Source organism: Trichosurus vulpecula, chromosome 2, assembly GCF_011100635.1.
Source record: "Trichosurus vulpecula isolate mTriVul1 chromosome 2, mTriVul1.pri, whole genome shotgun sequence".
NCBI classification, from domain to species: domain Eukaryota; kingdom Metazoa; phylum Chordata; class Mammalia; order Diprotodontia; family Phalangeridae; genus Trichosurus; species Trichosurus vulpecula.
In genome coordinates, this window is record NC_050574.1 from 269409584 (window position 1) to 269429610 (window position 20027).

At 38.8% G+C, this 20027-nt stretch overlaps 1 protein-coding gene across 3 annotated transcripts in view; it reads right to left on the reverse strand.

The window, feature by feature from the left end:
* Window positions 1–956: 956 nt before the first annotated feature.
* The window catches only part of ARHGEF12 (Rho guanine nucleotide exchange factor 12), a 202914-nt gene continuing 183843 nt past the window's right edge, over window positions 957–20027 (reverse strand). For all 3 annotated transcript variants that reach the window (XM_036744907.1, XM_036744906.1, XM_036744905.1), the window contains 12 exons: window positions 17903–18003; window positions 17610–17687; window positions 16439–16514; window positions 15414–15581; window positions 14811–14898; window positions 14170–14256; window positions 13980–14059; window positions 13406–13630; window positions 8150–8638; window positions 7555–7844; window positions 5856–5925; window positions 957–5049 (listed from right to left, as the gene is read on the reverse strand). In XM_036744907.1, coding sequence (XP_036600802.1) covers window positions 5039–5049; window positions 5856–5925; window positions 7555–7844; window positions 8150–8638; window positions 13406–13630; window positions 13980–14059; window positions 14170–14256; window positions 14811–14898; window positions 15414–15581; window positions 16439–16514; window positions 17610–17687; window positions 17903–18003 — 1763 coding nt within the window. In that variant the 3' untranslated portion in view covers window positions 957–5038. The remainder of the gene's footprint in view (window positions 5050–5855; window positions 5926–7554; window positions 7845–8149; window positions 8639–13405; window positions 13631–13979; window positions 14060–14169; window positions 14257–14810; window positions 14899–15413; window positions 15582–16438; window positions 16515–17609; window positions 17688–17902; window positions 18004–20027) is intronic.

Below are 20027 nucleotides of genomic sequence, written 5' to 3' on the forward strand. Positions count from 1 at the left end.
ATGGGAAAAAAAATCTTGTATAATACCAATACCTGGTCTCAGAGAGGATGAGGGCAAGATTCAGGGTGGTATACTGTCAAAAACAATGGCCCTGGATCAGTTCTCTGGGCCTTAGTTCCCTCATCTAGACAATGAGGATAGTATTACTTTTAGTATCTACCTTATAGGTCTGCCCGTATATGACTCAAATGAGAACATTAAAAAGTGCTTTATAAATGCGGAAAAAGAATTTTCTTTTATTCTCTTCAGAAGGTTTTCTTTAGAAACAAAAGGAAAAGTCCTAGAATTTTATTACTTATACAAAAGGTAGCAGGGTTGAAAGGACTGAGGAGTTAAAGGGCTAAAGTGCTTCTAGATACTCTTAAGTAACTTGTGCCACAAAGCTCTAAGCATATCCTCTTCACGTTAAACTTTTAATGTGGACCAGTAGTCATGTTTATCTCTGGATGACTGAAAATCAGAATAACACTGCAAAAATCAAGACACAGGACTGTGCTCATTTACACAAACCATGCAATCTGTCATTTCCACGAAGAGGAAAAGAACCAAATCACAGAGCTGTGTGAGGCTCCCTCCACTGGGGTAAACTGGCATTCATAGGAGAAGAGAGATGTTGGCACTTTTGGAAGCCTCAGCACCTGGTAACAGAAGTTACCCTAACAATATCAAAACTTTTCAGTTTAAGGCAATATTAAGTAAAAATGTCTCTGCATGAGCTATAAAGAACTCTCTCCAGATGCTTGGAGCCTATGAGCCCCAGATTTAACAAAATTTATAAAAGTTTTTGCATTACTGAGCTGCATTTGGGCATCTTCCTTAGGAAAAAGGCCTTGATAAGCAAGATTTCTGAAAGTCATTTCTACCAAGATTAACTAATGCTTGCCTTGCTCACCACTTTCCCCTACAGAACAGGCAGCTAGAGATAATCTAACATCACACAAACAAACCAAAAATGGTTCCTTTAAACTTATTTAATGATATTTGAATGCTCATTTTCTATTTTCCCAGATCCCAGAAAACAAAGTTCTTTTTAGATGACCAATATTTTGTTCCAGAAACATACAACCTTATCATCTAGTTCATAAAAGAGCTATTTTACAAACATACATTAGAACAATAAAGTCTTTCAGACATTTCAAAACATGATCAGTAAAAATACAGGATTATTAATAAAGTTTTCTTTAAAGAATACTTCCAGATTTTTTAAAGTAATCTCTGTTAAAAGAGTACATGATTGTATGGTGTACAAGGAAAATAAGATGTTCTAGTATGAAGAGATTCAAAGATTTATTAAAAATAATAACCAACCGTTTGCACATTACAGTGACCATTTTTGCGGTACACCTCCTTGTCAGTTTGCACCTGGAAATAAAGAATATTTCTTTCCTTTTATTTTTTTTGAGGGGGAGGGGTGCAGAAAGCATACTCCTTCAGCAAATTCATTAACAAAAACACCAACACCAGTGGAGGGAGACAGGTTATTGAAGAAAGGAATTGACAAACTCTTTGGACAAAGGAAAAAAAACACTCGGGCGAGGGGTGCATTTTGGAAAGTATTGGGGATGGGAATTAAAAAACATTTTACAAAAATCTAACATTGCTGAAGGTGGAAGCACAAGCAAAAACTTAAACGAAATTTTCCACTAATTTGTCTTCTTAAATTTTGCCTAGTTTTCGACAGTGGGTTGAGTCCAATAGTCCAAATTAACACTGCATTTCAGCATATAGAGATAGGTCGCAGTACGAAATCTGTATACATCAGTCCCCTTTCAGTCCCCATACAACCTGTTGAATCTACCACCACCAAAGAGCAAAGGAAGTAAGCAATGGGAAACAGCAGGGTAATGGTCCACTGCTTTCACACAGAAATTTTTAAAGTGATAGCTGTTGTTTTCTGTACTGGCTTATAAACAAAGTGTTTTAAAAACACACACACAGAGAACAAAAAACACGATTAATTCTATCAGAGAAACAAAGCAACATGACTGAAAAAAAGATCCCATGTAGAATTCTACAATGAATGGGTTCCTTAGCTCTTAAAAGCCAAGATTCAGATGGAAAATCTGGAAGTTAATTTCAACTCAAATTGGTCCTGAATATAAGCTGATTTTAGAGTACACAAAGCATACAGCTTCTAGGCCAGGAAACTCCATTTTAAATCATGGTGCTTTGGGATTGTCAATATAACTTGACTAACTCTCTCTGTTCTCTGAAAGGGAATGAGATGTTCTACATGTACTTCACCACTTAACAGTCAAGGAGGCCATTAAAACAAAAGAATAGAACACATTTTACTAAGCCCCTTCAGCATCCCCCAAAATAGCTCATTGGTTTTCCATAGATCACTTTTCCTGTGCCCTTCTGAGAAAGTAGGATCCCATCTTCTCTTTCTCTCTCCCTAGGAAACCGGCTTTCTAGTGACCAGCTTTGCTTAAGGAGTGATTCCCTAACCCTTTCAACTAGAAGGGCAGACAGGATGGTAAAATAACAGAAGGATGTGGATAGAATTATTGAAAGGGAAACTTTCTCCCTTTAAACTGGCAGCTCTAAGATGGAAGGGGCACTTGAAGCTTTGGGATCTCTTCTGGATTATGCTTTGGAGATACGAAATAACTTATTTTGTAGCACCTGAACTACATTTGATGTGCTTTTTTTTCCCCAGCTAGACTTTGTATCTCCATTGTGCAGAGTAATAAGTGTACAAAGGACAGGATAACTAACTTGCTCAAGACCGTTTAGTGAATTAATGATAGAATTTAAAACATTGCACTTTTCCTACCTCCTGAAGGAGTTATGTACTGTTAAGTGGTTACTCCGTACGCGTTTGGAGCAAACTTATAGTTGTGATACTGCATTCTTATCCCAAACTAAACTGTCATGGTGGATACTTCTCAAACACCCACTTAACAGCATCTCCTTTGATGCAGATGGGCCAGTACCGGTACACGACTGGATACATGTGTACAGATAACCCTTCGGGTTGGCAGTGACCACAGCATTCTTGCCAGCAGCACATAATGTAGCCATTTCATTTCTGTAGGCTCCTCCTGTAGGTTAGGGAAAGCTCCAGGCTGGTGTTGAGTGTACTAGGGTTCTGCTTTTAAAGCTCTTTACCCCATTCTAGTTTAAATTACATTTTGTTTATAATGTGAGATACAGTTCCAGTCTACAGGCATATTCCCAAGTGAGTGATTGTGGCCATGTCCAAAAAGCATAGCTTAGGTGACAAAACACAGGCAGGGAACTTGATGCAGTCAGATGAGCTGGTTAAGTTGTAGCTTCATGATACTTGAAAAACGGCTGGGAACTCCTGCCATTTATGATGAGATAAATCTGATTTCTTTGTGACAGCTAAGAAGGGAGTAAAAATCACACACTGACCATTCACAGAAAGTGGAACACTACTGAAAGATGTGATGAAATGAATGCTTTGTATAGGAACAGGATCTTGCAGATTTGGCACATGTTTTTAATTGGCAAAAAAACAAAACAAAAAACAAAAAACAAAAACAAAACCTCCAAAGCTTGTTTACCTGATGCACAAAGAATATTGTCCAAAGACTGTGACTGAAGAAGTTTTCAAGTGACAGTTGTGAAACCCCTATACTCTGTAAGGGTACTGCCAATGCTGCTACTAACCCTAGTGCAGGCAGTATCCAGAACCAGCCTGGAGGGTTCAGTGTATGTTCTGGTATTGATCTGCAGGTTTCAATTTGCAAGGTCAGTCTTGCTCCCAGGATGGAAAGGACTACAGCAGTAAAGCCAAAGGAAGTGCTTATAGAGCTGGTGTGGGCAGTCCTGTCTTCTCCACTGCATTTCTTTCCATTCCAGCCTTGACCCTCTTTGCAATACAAATAGAGAGCATTTTGGCACAATCAGTGCAAAATTAGAGTCAAACCTCCAGGTACTAAAAACTTACTGGCCCTATAATCAGCAGTACCCGTGGCTAATGAAGCCATGGTTCAGCTCAGTAGTGATTCAGTTTGACACATCCCCTTTCCAAACTCTCTACCCTTTTCTCCATCGCATTCCCCCCACCCGCCCCACTATTTCCCTCTCTCTGAAGCATTTCCACTTTTATTTTTCTGCTCAAATTGCAGGGATAATTCATACAACAGCCAAAGCCATATGTATAATTGTAAAAATTAAACAATATCTAGACTATTTTACAGTCAAGAAAATAAAACTTGGCTTCTCTTTTCCCTCTCAGATCCCATGAAGAGAAGAAGAGTGAGTTGGGAGGGGGAATAGGAGGGGGGCAGGGAAGGGAATAAATCAATTTTCAAGTGCCTGGCTATTTAGTGCATTAATAATTTTTTGTGACATGGGAGGTGACCTTAGCTATAGAAGATGGATGCTTGCCCCACAGGTAGGAAGCTCATCTTCTATCTGACCCCTCTTAAATATAGTCATTCTGTACATGAAAACCATAGGGAAGTAGCCCTTCAAGAAGCAGTCTAGGGGCTAGCAGGGAGTGATAAAATTCAGTCCAGTGAAACCAAAACACCCTAGTTCCCTCTAGCTTTCCTCAAACCACCCCAACCCCCAGGCCTAAACTGTGATTTTAGGAGCAGCTGATCCTTGGGTGTACTAAATAAGAAGGGCTAAAACTCTTGCTATGCAATTAAAACAAAACCATAAAAGCAAAATTAAAATTAAAATGTGCTTTCAAAATGTGGAATGAAGTCAAATAAATACATCTGATTCTTTTTCTTTTTTTTAAATGTCTAAATACATTTTTTATATCCTACACCCAAAGCTCTGTACATTTGGTTTTTGTTCTGAAATCAAAATGAATTTCCGATAGTGAGGGGAAGAAGATGAGAAAATGGACACTCCCTCACTGACAGACAAGTGCAGCTGCCATACTGGGAAAAAATGATTCCCACTTTGAGCATACTGGGACATGGACACGCAGATGGTCCACAGGAAGATACTCTGTCACACACTCTCTCCCAGTCCATCTTGGAGCCAGGATGTGGTGATGCAAGGCCGAGGTTCAGAATCCAACCTTCAGCCACCAGTAAGAGTTGTGGCTTTAACTTTTATCTGGGAAAAAGCAAGACATAAGAACAGAGTGAGTCGGGGGAAATGGTTCCCAGGACCTTAATAACATGCATTTTTATATTTCTAGACACACACACACACACACACACACACACACTACATACTCATACATGTATGTATGGCTCTGAGGGACTCTATGAGAAAGTGCAGGCGTACTTTGATGTCACTGTGCAAGGAAGTCAATAGGACATAACTAAATCCTACCACAGCGTCATGAAGCTTGCTATAACAACCAGCTGGTAGTGCTATAGCAGGCCTGTACTACCTGCGGTCCGGGATTTCAGGTGGCCCCTGTGAAAAATGTGGAGGATGTTTTCTCCTACATTTTTTGTAGGTTCCCCAAAATCCTTTGGCATGCCACAAGTGGCCCCTGGGCTACAGGTTGTACGGGCCTGTGCTATAGGAACAATGTTACTTATGGACAAAAACAATGTCTTGGTAATATGTTTTTGCTGAACCAATTAACCTTAAGAGATATGCTAAATAACATACTATAACATCTACATTGGGTAAAGATCCATGCAAAGGCATAGGGAAACCCTTTTTTACACTCCTTGTTCACATAAAGAAAACAGAAATGCCATAAAAACCAAGGGAGACCCATTTTCTCTATCATTAGGAAATCAGAGAAGCATTAATAAATCTTTCACTACTGTACTCACGATTTCCTAATTTAGTATTTTCCTAATCCCTGGCTCTGGAAAATGGTGAGGAGAGATGTGATGACACTAGAGCTGCTAACTGAAGAAACCATATGATCCCATATGAGCATGCTGATTTTCACATACCTGAGTGCTCCTCTGTGAGGGCTGATCCAGCCAGCCTTTGGCAAAGAGTCATGTAACTTTCCTCCACCTTCTGTAAAACACAACCCATATGATTTTCATCTGATTTTGGGGCGGAGGGGAAGGAAGACTAAGGGGAAATAAAGATTTTATGCAATAACACTGCCAAATTGCTTTAGTATTTGCTTATATTTCACTTATGTGCTTTCAAATGAGAACATTCTTGTTTAGAAATTTCACCTATGCAAAAGAACAACTTTCATTTCTCTTACAACCCTATGCTATGAATAATTTAGAAGTGATACATAAGGAAGAGGGATTAATTAGGTAGCAAGTACAAGGGATGGCAGGTGAACAGCCAGAGTGTTCCTGGTATCCCCACAAAGTCAGGAGAACGTCCTATAGCACACTGGGCTGACCCCTTGTGCCAACATTTTGATAGGACATGGATATAAGTTAAATAGGAAAGGCGGGCATGAATGAGTAATCATGAGCATTATTGTTAGAGGGTATTCCTGAATCAATGAAATTACAGATCCATTCGAATACACAAAAAAAGAAAAATAAACATATGAGATCCCCACAAAGGTTTTTGTTAAGCTGTTTTATGTTAAGCTGTTTTATGCGGTATAACATGAGGCTCATCAGAATTAGTCTCCTTATAAATGAATTTCAAACATTTCATCAACTATAGGGCAACACTATGTAACACTGCATAAAAATCAAGAAAATATATCCAAATGAAATCAAAATGTGGAAGTGAGAGAAGACTGCCAAAATTCTAGCAACACTCCTACCTTCCCCTTTTCCTCCCATAGCTATTTATTCTAGAAAAAGGACAACATACCTATGATATATCTAGACTCTTCAGCATCTCTCTCTCTCTACCAAAAACTAAGGTGGCAGATATTAAAATGTGATCCAGTCCCTCAAAAAACAAGGGTTTTCAAACCATTATAAATCCTGTAATACACCAAACCTCCAAAAATATAAATTAAAGTCGGCACAATCTCTTACTTTGTAGAAACCGTACAAAAAAGGACAATGAGAAAATGTATGGGATAAGAAGGTCAATTTAGCAAAATGGCAGTCTATTTACTTATCCCATACTCTGCCCCTTTACTACTAGGAATGAGTCTCCCAACTTTTGATGAAACTGGCCTCTAAAACCCAAGAGGACCTAGTGAACTTCTGTTCACTTTCCAAAATTCTCCTTCAATGCAGGAACTGTCAAAGGAGAAGGTTTTAGGCTCAGTCTAAAAGCCACTAAAGCTTTTCTTCATCCATCATAAACTCAGAAAATCACTACCACCACCACCACAATGTGTTACAAAACAAGTAAGAGGCAATAGCAAGTTATGGCTTTTCCTGGCCTAGATTTATAATAATACAGATACCACCTATCTTAGCATATTACTCAAATATCAGCCAAGAAAATCACATACGTTCAGACCCTTTAACTTGGAAACATAACAAGAAAATACAGATATAGAAAAATGTTTCCCATCCTTGTGATTTAACAACCTGAGAAGCCCAGCCGCCTGTCCTCTCCATGGACAAGGAGAGTGCACATATTCGGATTCTACCAGAATTACTGACATCAGTGTTTCATTCGTTCTTTGCTTCCATTCTGCAGCATTTGCCACTTAGAAGCAAGCATTAGGGATGCTGAAACAGGCTTTAAAAAAGCAGCAGTGGATACCTTTAAGTGTTCAAGGTCAGCCTCTATCTTCCGAATGTACTGCATGATTTGGCTGTGTGAGTCTGCAGAGGAAGAGGGACTCTGGGCACTGAAGCCAGACTCCTCCCCAGGTCCCCAGCGCTGTTGAACTAGGAAATCAGAGGTGAATGGAGAACCTCCTCCATCAGACCGGGGATCACACAGAGGCTGCTGCTGGTGAGCCCACCCCATAGAAGGGAGGCCTGAAGCAACTTCCTCCTCTGTAGAGCTCTCCTGCACTGTTTCAAAGCCATCGAGGATCAGAACATTTCCTGTTGATGGAGTAGAAGAACAAGTTACCACCACTACCAACAGCTGACAAGTCAGAGAGCTGATATGGGGCAAGAAGTCTATAAACACCCAAATACCCATATTTAACCATGCTGTGGCTGGTGCTATTTAACAATTTCAGGTACAATTAGAATTTTAAAATACTACAGATTCCACACAAGTTAAGAAAATAATTCAATACTTTTTTATCCAGCCCTCTTCGTACGTGTATACTAGGATACAATCATCTTATTTTAGGTGAAGAAACAACATACTGTCAATCAGAACTGATTCATAATGAACTTGCCTGAGATCCGTAATTGAAGAGCTTCCTCTTCCTTCCTTTCTGTCCCATCACTTTCTGAAGGATTATCATCACTATGGGCTTCACGGGCATCAAAAAAGTGCTCTCCGCTGTCATCAGGACCCCCTTCTAGCTCTGCGCTAGACGGCTCTGGGGTCATGATCATGTGGTCCATGACTAAAACATTACTTGCCCTGCTATCTTGAGATGCCAGTTCCATATAATCCTGTGGAACTGGGGATTCAACTGAAGTCCTTGGGCTGTAACATGCAGCAATTTCACCAGTTCCTGTTTGGAGAGGCATCTGTCCTTCACCAGGCTGGCTGGTCTTACTATTTTCAGAATGGTCTAGGACATTTTGGATTGCACCTGGACTCTCTACCTGTACCCCCTGAGAGGCTGTCCTAAACCTGAGGAAATGTTGCCAGTCTTCATGAGTCCCCTTCTCAATCAAACCTAGCTGCTGTACCAGCAACTGCTTCAACAGACCCACTAGAAGAAGAAAGAAAAAAGGACAATCACCAGTTTCTACCAGGAATTCAGTTGAGTGGCTAAGCCATTTCCAAATGTAAATCAATCAATAATCATTTATTAACATCTAAGAAACAAATGGGTTTCTAATAACACAAGTGGCAAATGCTAAGGTCATTTTGTATATGCTTTGGTATTTAAAACACTGAAATAAATTGCCAAGCGCACCTATGGTGCACTTAAGTTTGGCCTTAGATCCAGCAGGTACCATCTAGTTGCATTATGGTACCTTTGAGAACCTGCTATGCGACCTGGGCAAGTTACCTAAACACGAGTGACTTAATTTCCTCTACTTTCTAGGAATGCTGAGAAAATTAATTTTTTTTTAAAAGCACGAATTTTTCTGAACTACTCAGAAACAGATACTATGTAAATATAAGGAGGCATTTTTTGGTAATTCTCTCAGAGTTCCTAAAGCACAGGTCTTACCAAGCTGCTGCTCTGTTCAATAAGCTCCAGTGGCTCCCTATTTCTTCTAAGATCAAAGGAAAGCTCTCCTGTTATTTAAAGTCCTTTGTAACCTATTAATCCCCTTCATGAACTCTGGTGTAACCAAAATGACCTTCTTGCTGTTCCCCACACACGACATTCCACCTTCCACTTCCGTTCCTTTCTACAGACTGATCCCCCCTGCCTGGAACGCAGAGCTCTCCTTCCTTACCTCGGCTAGTTTCCTTCAAAGTTCAGTTCAGGTACCTCTTTCTCTCAGTCTTTTCCCAACGCCCCTGCTGACAGTGCCTCTCACCTACCCCCATTAAATCATATTTATTTTGTACAGACTTCTCTGTATCCATGTTTTCTTCCCTATAGAATGTAAGCTTCTTGAGGATGAGAACATTTCATTTATGTCTTAGTATCCCCAGTGCCTGGACAAATCTCTAGCCTATAGAAAACAAATTAATAAATGGTTGTTGGCTGAACAGTAGAGGCTCTTAACAAAGTAGAACATTCAAAATGCTGAGGCCTCAACAACAGGGTTGTAACAACTCAAGCAAATAATTTTAGTTAGAACCAAATTTTTCCTATTAACTGTAGTAAGCATAATGCAAAGATCTTAGTTGATGATCTATTTTCTTTCATCACAGCTGACTCCATCGATTGTAAGAAAGTTGGCAATACAATACAGAGTCAGACTTAGTGCTTTTTTAAAATTTTGACTTACAATTTAACACCTTCCTAGGTCACCTGGATACCTCAGGAGTGGACCAGTGTATGTGCATCTAAGTCATTCTCACAACCATCAGCTAGCTCGCCCAAAAGACGACCCACTACCCCACTTCTGGACTTCCCTCTTTCTGCTGAAGGCATCCAATCAACTGATATATTGATCAAGGGAGAGTGAGGAGGCAGTGACAACACTGAAGCTGAGAATCTAGATGTTGTTGCCTTCAACAGAAACTTTTCAGCTTTAGACATGCTAAGTTTGAGATGCCTATAGTATAGCCAGTTTGAAATATCCAAGACGCAGATAGAGATGAACAGCTGTCGCTCAGGAAAAAGATGAGGGCTGGATAGATGCGGGAGTTATCTGCATCAAGATGATAATTATTTGCTTGGAAGCTGATGAATGAGAGGACGCAGCCTTGGGATACAACCACAGTTAGGAGTTATGATAGCAGAGATGGATCAGAAAAGGGGACTGAGGAGATAAGTAGGAGAAAAATCAAGAGAGGGAGAAACGTCACAAAAATCCAGAGAGGAGAGTATCCAGAAGTGTGATCAAATGTCAAATGTTCCAGAGAGGTCAAGAAGGATAAGAATTGAGAAAAAGTTATCACCTCTGGCAATTAAGAGATCACTGGCAATTTTAGAGACAGAAGTTTTGGATTAAGGTTGAGGTTGAAAGCCACACTGCAAAAGGCTGAAAAGCATGGGAGAAGGGAAAAAGTGGAGGCAACAGCTGTAAATGGCTTTTCTAGGAGTATGGCTATGAAAAGGAGGCAAGATATAGAATGAAAGGAGATGAAGAGATGCTAGGTTCTAGAGGAGATTTTTTTCAAAATGGGGGAGACTTGTAGGAATCAGGAAAGGAATCAGTTGAGGGACAAATTGAAGAGGAGGAAGAAGAGGAAGGGAAGGAAGTAGGAAGGGAAGGAAGGGGGGGAGAGAGAGAGAGAGAGACAGAGATGGACAGACAATAGGATTTGATGGAAAAACCAAAGGGGTTGAGGTCAAGGTCACTTGTAGAGGGGTTAGCTTTAGCTGGGAAAAAAGGGCCACCTAATTATCAGAGACTAAAAGAGGAGAGAGTGGGGCGTGGTATCAGAGGGTTGTATAATATAGCAGAAAGAAAAGGTAGCATCTCATGACAAATGGTCTCTATTAGCCAAGTCTGAGGCAAGGTTGTCAGCTGAGAGGATTGACAAAGGGGGTTGTGGGAGACTTGAGCAGAGAACAAAAGTTTTGAACAGCCTTTGTGGATAGAAGGATAGAGAATCAATTAAGGAGGAGGAAAATGATTATCTTGCTTAGGTAAGGGACCAACTGAAATTAGATAGCATAAATCTGTGGTGGACATAATCTGCTTAGGTGCCTGGTTTCCTCCAACTCCAAGTATGTTAGCAGTAGCAGACAATGCAAATGATGGGAGTAATCTTGCGTTTGGGTTTGGCAAGGCAAGAATATTTTTACATATAAAAATATATTTAAAAGACTCCAAGCAAAATTGTCTTAATACCAGGAGTGAAAATATTTGATTCTGACATTGAAATGAACTTTTGAAAAACACTGATCATCACTTCATGCTAATCTGCAATGCGCAAAGAATACTTTAAATAAAAGACCCAAAGAAAATTTCTCATTAAATACATCCAAACTCAAAATGCACAGATTATTATTCTGCTCTTAAAAAAATAACCTAAGGAATTTCCCTCAGGTGTTGAGAAATGAAAATGCTCCACCAACAGTGCATTCGTGTCCCAATTTTTCCACAATCCCCCCTCAGTATTTGTCAGTTTCCTTTTCTGACATGTTAGCCAATCTGACAGGTGTGAGGTGGTACCTCAGAGTTGTTTTAATTTGCATTTCTCTAATCAGTAGTGATTTAGAGCATTTTCTCATATAACTATTGATACCTTTGATTTCTTCTCCTGAAAACTGCCTGTTCATATCCTTTGACCATTTACCAATTAGGGAATGGTTCATATTTTTTATAAATTTGGCCTAGTTCTTTATATATTTGACAAATATGGTCAAAGGATAGGTTTTGATAAATTCTGGTAAAACTTCATTGTCAATAACAAAGGACATTTTCCTTAGTTTATTTGAAATAAAAAAATTAGTGTAAATTCTGAGCTGCAAAGTGTATCTTGCTGTCACTTTTACAAAATGAGGATGTTACCAGGAGTGTGCAAAAACTATCCAGAAATTAGATAAGAAGAGGGAGAGGCACAAAAGGGATTTAACAGATTAACAGATTCTCAGTTTTGAGTTAATGTTTTGTGCCCTTCCCACGTACTAATTCTCACCATCTCCAAGATACACTCTCAGTACCCTGCTCATCCACTCTAGAAACTCTGCTTCAGAGAGATTCTAGTTGCCCCAACAACTTCAACTGTTACTCCTACACAGATGATTCCCAAGTTTAAATCTGCATACCTATTTTCTTTCACATACAACAGTCCCACATCTCCAAATTCTCGGTAGACATTTTCATATTTTCACTTGGATATGTTGCCACAACCTGAAGCTCAACATATCTAAAATATAACTCAAGCTGCCTTCTTCCTTTTCTTGATGCTATTAACATTACTATAATTCTTTCTATCATTCAAAGGTAAAACACTGATGTCAACTTTGACTCCTCCCTTCCTCCCTTCTACTTTACCTCCACTTAGTCATCAAGTTCTATGGATTCTTCCTTTGTAATACTGCTAAAAATCTTCATTTCCATCACTACTACCATCCAAATTCAAGCCCTTCTAACCTTTTATCTCAAGGCCAATGGTTAGCTTACTGCAATATCTTACCTAGTAGTATCTCCACTTCTGGTCTTTAGTTGCTCAAATCCATCTTGCACATTGCCAATAGTTTAAACTTCCTAAAATGCCACTGTCATAATATCATTTCCCTGCCCAAAAACCTTCTGTTGTTCCTCTGTTGCACAATCTGGCCTCAACCTTATTTTTGCAATTTTATCTATCACACTCATCTGCATGAATTCTCTACTTCAGTCAGACTACTCTAGTTCGTGATCTCCCAATCAAGACTCATGTTTTTCTGCCTCCATGCCTATCCATTTTTCAAGCCATTGCACAAATTCTGACTATTTCAATGACACCCTCCCCTGTCACCTTAGCCCATGGCAATCTCAAAACTTTTTACTTGTTAATGTCACCACCATTTATTACATATTTGACATATACCGTCTCTTACTGTCAAGTTTTGCTTTTAAGTCATATGTGTGTGTGTATATACATATGTATATACATATATACAACTGAAATAAGACTACAGGATTTAGCATTAGAAGGAACTTTAGAGATCATCCAGGCCAACACCTTGACTTTGCAGATGAAGAAAGTGAGGCCCAGAGAAGCTAAGCGGCCTAAGGTCATCCAGGGAGGAAGAGCAGAGCCAGGATCTAACCGAATTCAGTACTTTCAATTGCACTACGCCACCCTGTCATTTCGACTAGACTGTTAACATCTCTGAGAGCAGAGATTCTCTCTTATCCCTATAGTACAATGCCTCGCACAAAGTATGGGACTGATTGACTGAATCACTTACAGTTCCTCAGTGCATCCAATGCCCACCGCTCTTCAGAGACGGGGAAATGTGGCTCTGGGATAGTACTCTGATAGTCCATTCCAGGCGCTTTAGATGTCTCTTCTGCTTGTTCCTTTTCAAACTGTCTTTCAGCCAGTAGATCACTGATCTTTGATTTCCCAGAGGTAACTGATGAAGGGGACTGAGGTTTTGATATTAAAGGAGTCTCTGCTCCCATGTGTTTTTCTGCTCAATGGAGAATAAAAGGAGTGATGTTTATAAACAGTAGGGCCCCAAATACCAAAGTAATGCCTTCACATGCTCCCTAAATGAAAAAGAAATGCTACATAATTTATGTTCAAGCATCTTAAACAGAAACTTAGCAAAAAGCAAAGATAGCCATCCCTAGCAAAGCTCATAATTCTCAACCTGAAATATTCAAATGGAATTTCAACTGCATGGGCTATCCTAACAATCCTGCCATGTTAGATCAGTAGCCCAAATCTATGAACTACAGAGTTCTTCAAAGATTCCTTATAAATTTAATAAGATATACTGATCATACTTTTCCTTGAGCTAATAGGAGTAAGTTCACCTGGACTTTGAAGACTAGAGGTAGAAACACCATGTGATTCCTCCTTCAACTTGGAAGCCTCTTCTTCATCACGCTCCCCTCTGTAGAAAGATAAAAACCATCTTTCATGACCATCAGGTCCCTAACATCACTGTACCAATATATACAAAATACAAAATCATGGCAATCAAATATCAAAGGAAAAACTCACTCGCAAGGGGGTGACCCTGGTAATGAGATGGGCTTTGTTGACTGTTCCTTTACTGTTAGGGCCATCCTGCCAATCAAGTCCTGCCAGCTGCAGGAAGTTCCAAGAAGTTGTTGAGGTAGGTGTGGGGGGTGGCCCAGGGGAGGAGGGAGGGAAAAAAGAGAAAAGAGAAGATGAGAAAAACCACATCCAAGTCAACTTGAAAAAAGAAAGTAACTCTCAGATTTGCAAAGAGGAAATTTCTTATGTCAGCAAAGTGCAGGTGCCAAAGTTGTATCTCAACAAGAAAACTAACAATAACGTAGCAATATATGTAAAGGATCCACTAGAAACTTGAGACAATTTTTTTTTAAATGAAAATTTATGAAGAGATTAAATTTAACTTAACAAACATTTATTAAAGTAACTAAGTAAGCTTGTGGTGGGTGCTGGGAATATAAGGACAATAAAATAAAACAATCCCTGCCCCAAAAAAGAATAAACTTCCTCAAACACTGGAGGGGGGAAGATATTCAGTCTCCTGTCAGTGTTTTTGTAGTCCAACTAATTCTAGCCATTAAACTTATCAGAGGTTTCTGAAATACTATGCTTTGAGTCTAACAGAAAATGTTAGGTAGAAAAATATAGTTGAGACTGTCACTTACACTGCCTTTTCAGAAACTGTCTGTGCCACCAATTCATAAATTTGGGCTCCATTGTCTGACATAGAGATGACGAATAATGCTTTGTTATCTGGAAAAGAGAGGATAAAAAATTATTCCATCACAGATCAAACAGAAATATCTTGGACCCCAAGGGGATGTTATTACTGTACTGATATTACTGACTCAAACATTATTACTGCATTGCATTCATTTTACATTGTAGACATGACCTTCCAATTTCAACTATTCTAAAATCTTAAGTGTTCATTTATTTTACCTAAGACAAAATGTACATAATATCACGTTAAGAAAGCTCAGAGAATCTAGGTTATCTCAAGTCTCTTACGATATATATGTATGTGTGTGTGTGTGTGTATACACACACACACACATATATGTAGATGTATGTATGTATGCTATGTATATAATGCATATATATTATTGCTACACTTTACAAATAGGAAACAAAGCTCGTGAAGTTTCTCCAGGTTTACCCAAAGGCAGAATGTGATGTCCCTTTTCCTAACTAGATAATGTACTATTTCTAAAGTGCCTTTATAACAAATCATAAATTGTAGTTTTTTACCCAGAGGAAGTACTTGCCTGTTGCAACTTGTCGAACCAACACAGTATTCAGTTTGATTACAGGGCTGAATGTGTGTTTGCTATCTGCTGTAGATGCTAGAATTTTACTATGACACCTCAACACCAGTCTATCATCCTGCTTTTGTAACAATACAAGAATGTCCTCCAGCAGCAATGTGTATAGATCTACAAAAGAGAAGGTACCACATATTCATAACCAACTTCATGGGGGCAAAAAGCAGTATGATGATGTATGAGACTCAAAAATCAGTTTCCTTCCTTATATTAGCCAAAATTCACACAGCACTTTAAGAACTGTAAGGTTTCTCAATCAATAAATATTTAATAAGCACCTACGTTAAGTACTAGGGACACAAAAGGAGGCAGAAGACAGTCACTGCCTTCAAGGAGCTCACAATCTAATGGGGGAGCTCACATTCTAATTTATTATTTCATTTAAGCCTCAAAACAATCAGTAGTACAGGATTTACTATCCCCACTTGAAAGATGGAAAAAGATTAAATGACTTGCCCATAGTTAATCATTAAGTGTTAGTGGCAGGATTCAAATTCAAATCTTCCTGATTCTGTTTCCAGAACTTTAAGTACTATGTCAAACTTACCTTGCTTACAAACACTTTTTAAAGTAGTAGTACTCAGGTAAAGCTAGAATCAGATCATGGCAAAGCCCATTGCTATATCCCTGAAGGATACTCCTAGTAAAGGATATTCATAGTAAATGTTATATAAATGTTAGCTATTAGTTATGTGCTTAGCACACAGTGCCTGGCACATAATAAGCATTATATAACACATTTCCAAACTAATCAAAACAAATAAGTAAAAAAAAAACCCTTTAAAAAACAGATCTTCACATTTACAAGTTGTTCAAGGTAGCACTGCAATTTGACATTACTTGAAAGCATAAAAAACAAATCTCTTCTCCTCAAAGGAATTTCACCTTCCTCTTAATTCTACTTCTATATTCCCTTTCCCCCAGCAGGAAAAAAGTAAAAAACAAATGAAAAAAGACATCTAACCTACCAATAGTCTTATCTCTATTCACCTTCCATACCAATGGTCCTTCATGAATCATCTTCCTCTTTGTTAAATCCAAATTCTGTCAAAATGAAAAAAGCAAATACAAGTGACTTCCTGGAATTCAGAGTGAGGTAATATTTTGCCAAAACTTGTACTTTCATCATTACTATCATCAGTGCAATAAATATATTCATTATTTAAATTCAAACTATTCATATAGAGCAGACATTATTCTTCCTAATTTATCTGAACAAGGGATAAAATACAGAGATGGAGTAATTAACACAAAATGATACCAAGAAATGGAGCTACTGCAGAAAAGCAACTGTAAGACCTGTTTTCTTGATCTTATTATTACCATGAGCTAACTACTTTTTCAACTTGACTCTCATCATCAGCCAGTCACCAGATCCTGAATATGCATGCTTGGGCCCATGAGGACCATTGCTCATATTCAGTCTAAAAAGCCTAGATGACCAAGAGGCTTCAGATATTACCAATTATTAGCATAAAAATCCTCTTTTTGTCCTTCATTTAGCCATGAAAGGAAAGAGTATGAGGACAACAAAAAGAAGGTAAACACATTAAAACATGCTTAGTTGTGAAAAGTTATACCACACAATGAAATCTGTTTTAAATAGTTATTCAAGAGATCTACTTAAACTGGCTACATAGTAAGGGCAGCATTTTAAATGAAATTATATCTTTAGGGATACTCAAAAGTAGTCATGAAGAAATAATACTACTAAAAGTAGTAGTTAGTATAGGTTTTGCCATTATTTACTATCACAATTATGCAAGTTGAGCTTTTCTGTGCTGTAGAAGAACCTTAAGGAAGGACTATTGTTCAACAAAATAATCTGGGAAGTCCATTCAGTAAACAGCACTGCTGCACAAACTACAGAACAAATTTTTTTTCAAAAAAAAAATCTCAATTATAATTGGGATTCTCGAGCTTCTTGGAAGCTTCTTCCACCTTGACGTGCAAAAAAGTACCATACAAACGCTCCTCTAAATTAGCTATCATGACAATATGGTACAGAGGCTTAAAGGAACATCATTCAAATGTGGACAATAGGTCATGTCTTCTTTACATGGTGGTAAATTCCAACAAACCTTGGTTACCTATCACTCTCCTGTTAAACTGAACTCTATGACAATAGACCTCTCTCACCCTGAGCTCTTCAACATTTGGATACTCTGACAGCTTCAAGTTAGATGTATCAAGGCGGCGCTGATAATCTTCTAAGCGCTGGAAATGAGACAACATGAAGCCAGGTTATTACTTTGGTAAAGTAGTGCTCCAATAGTATTGTGACCTGTTGCTATACCAGGGCACAATGACCTTGATCTACCAGTTACAGAAACAATGTCTTTCCCTCTAATTTTCCAATAAGTAAAACAGCTGGTATTTCAGGGCTATCCCTCCCCTTGCTGCCTTTATAGGTAGTTGTTTTTGCTCTTTACCTGTTTGTTCTCTGCCTCCTTGACAGCTTGATTCACATAATTTAGGATTTGACGACAGTGATCTGCTGCTTTCTTCACCTTTTCTCTTTCCTTTGGACGTTCTGAAATTGGGCAAGATGAAAAAAGCAAAATGGTAAAATTTGATGAAAAGATGAAAAATGAAATTTGTTTTCAATTGATTTAAGCAATGCTCCCATTCTTTTTTTCTGTCTAGTTGAAAAAGAATTTATTTTTAAGTTCAAAAAGGTCAGGAGAGTCTCAGTCAATGTCAAGTCACTAAACAGGTTTGAAAACATTTTGCTTGGTAGTAAAGCTATAAAAACAGTACAACAAAAGACTTTTGCTAACAACACTATTTTAAGCAATAAAGAGTCAGGATGCAGAGTTCCGTATATAAGGAACCATATTTATTTTAAGATACAATTGTTTGAAGAGTGCTATCAATCCAAGTAACTCCATAAAAAGTACTTCAATGAATGTGAAATCAGGTGTCAAAAGAGAAAAAAGTGGTCAACAAAATCCCTATCATTAAAAAGAAATCCAACGAAAGGTATGTGAATGTTATACCCTTGCTGAGAATTTAAGGGATGCTAAAATCAGTTATCAAAGTTATAATTCCCCAGGCAACTATAATCCAGTCACACTGTACAAATATAGTAAAGCATAAAATTTAATGGCATTTTTAGTAAGACAAAATCCTACTTATACAGTAAGGAGTAAGCTATTATTTTTAGGAAGAACTATAATTTTCAATTTCCTGATTTGTATATTCAAATTTTGAGATATAACATTAGATGAGCAAAAGCTGAGTTGCACTAAATTATTTAAAAAGCTACAAGCACATGACCCTAAAGGAGGACTGAAGAAGACTGACTTTGTTTCAATTTTCACTAAAGGAAAGTCAGTACTACAGTATTACAGTAAGTACTTCATGCATCTCCATAAGGTCTGAACAGAATGAAAGAGGCATACATAGGCAACTGAACCTAGAAGGACCCTTAAAAAGAACATTTAGTCCAATGTTTTGCAATTACTAAGGCTTGGCAAATTTCCACCAATTCATTAAACATTTACTAACAAAAGACTGCTACTTCTTAAAAATAGACTTAAAAAGCTTTAAAAAACGAACTTCTTTTCAACAATTTTCTCTGTCTTCCCTCTCCTACTCCTAGCTTTCTCTACTCTAGGCTCCCAACCTTGGCCCTTGAAGTATTTGAAATTGCCAAGAAGGGTCCTCAGTAGATAATTCAAACATGTGACCCCCCTCCCCCCGCCCTCCGTCCCCAGTCCCCAATCTAATTGATAAACAAAGACACAATTTCCCCGGATCCTGGCATAGCACGCACTACAAAGTACCAGCACATGACACCTTTACAGAGGCTACAAAGTCAGTTAAGTCATATCTTGACTGACAATCCCGCAATATCATTTGGTCAGCCAGTCAGTCACTGTGCAAAGGGCTGGGGAAACAAAAAGAGGCAAAAGACAATCCATGCCCTCAAAGAGCTGACGACCTAATGGTGGGGAAAAGCAAGCAAGTACAAACTATATACATGATAAACAGGAAATCACAAGAAAATAATAAGGGAAAAATAAGAGAGGGAAGAATTAAGAGGAGTTGGGGGAGAGGGGTCCCCAGAGCCAAGACAACTGTGTGAACACAACGTCTTACCGGAACTCTGTCACAAGTTCTGTCACCTCTAAAAAACTGAATCTGAGCAGATTTGAGAGACTTAGAAGCCACTAGTAGGCTGAATGGGGCAAATTTCCAAGCCAGGAGAGTCCGCAAGGTCGGCAGGATGGACCTGTAGGCTGGGAGAGCACCCAGGGGGCAGAGCTGCACCACAAAACCAAAGCAGAAGCAGCTACAGAAACCAGCCAGCCACCCAGGCTGGGAGAAAGCTGGGCGCCCAAAAGTGGCAGAGATCCCCAGGCCTTCTAACACAGAACTGGAGTCTATTGAAGCGACAGGAGGCAGCAGCGCATTGCCTGCAGCCGTAAGACATCGACTCCTGAGACTTGCAGCCCAAAGGTTTGAAACCTGCCTTCTTAAACTTCCGGGAGTCATAATGACCAGGTAAATGGCTCTCATCCCTCCCTCCCTGACCCAGAGAATACCTTGGGA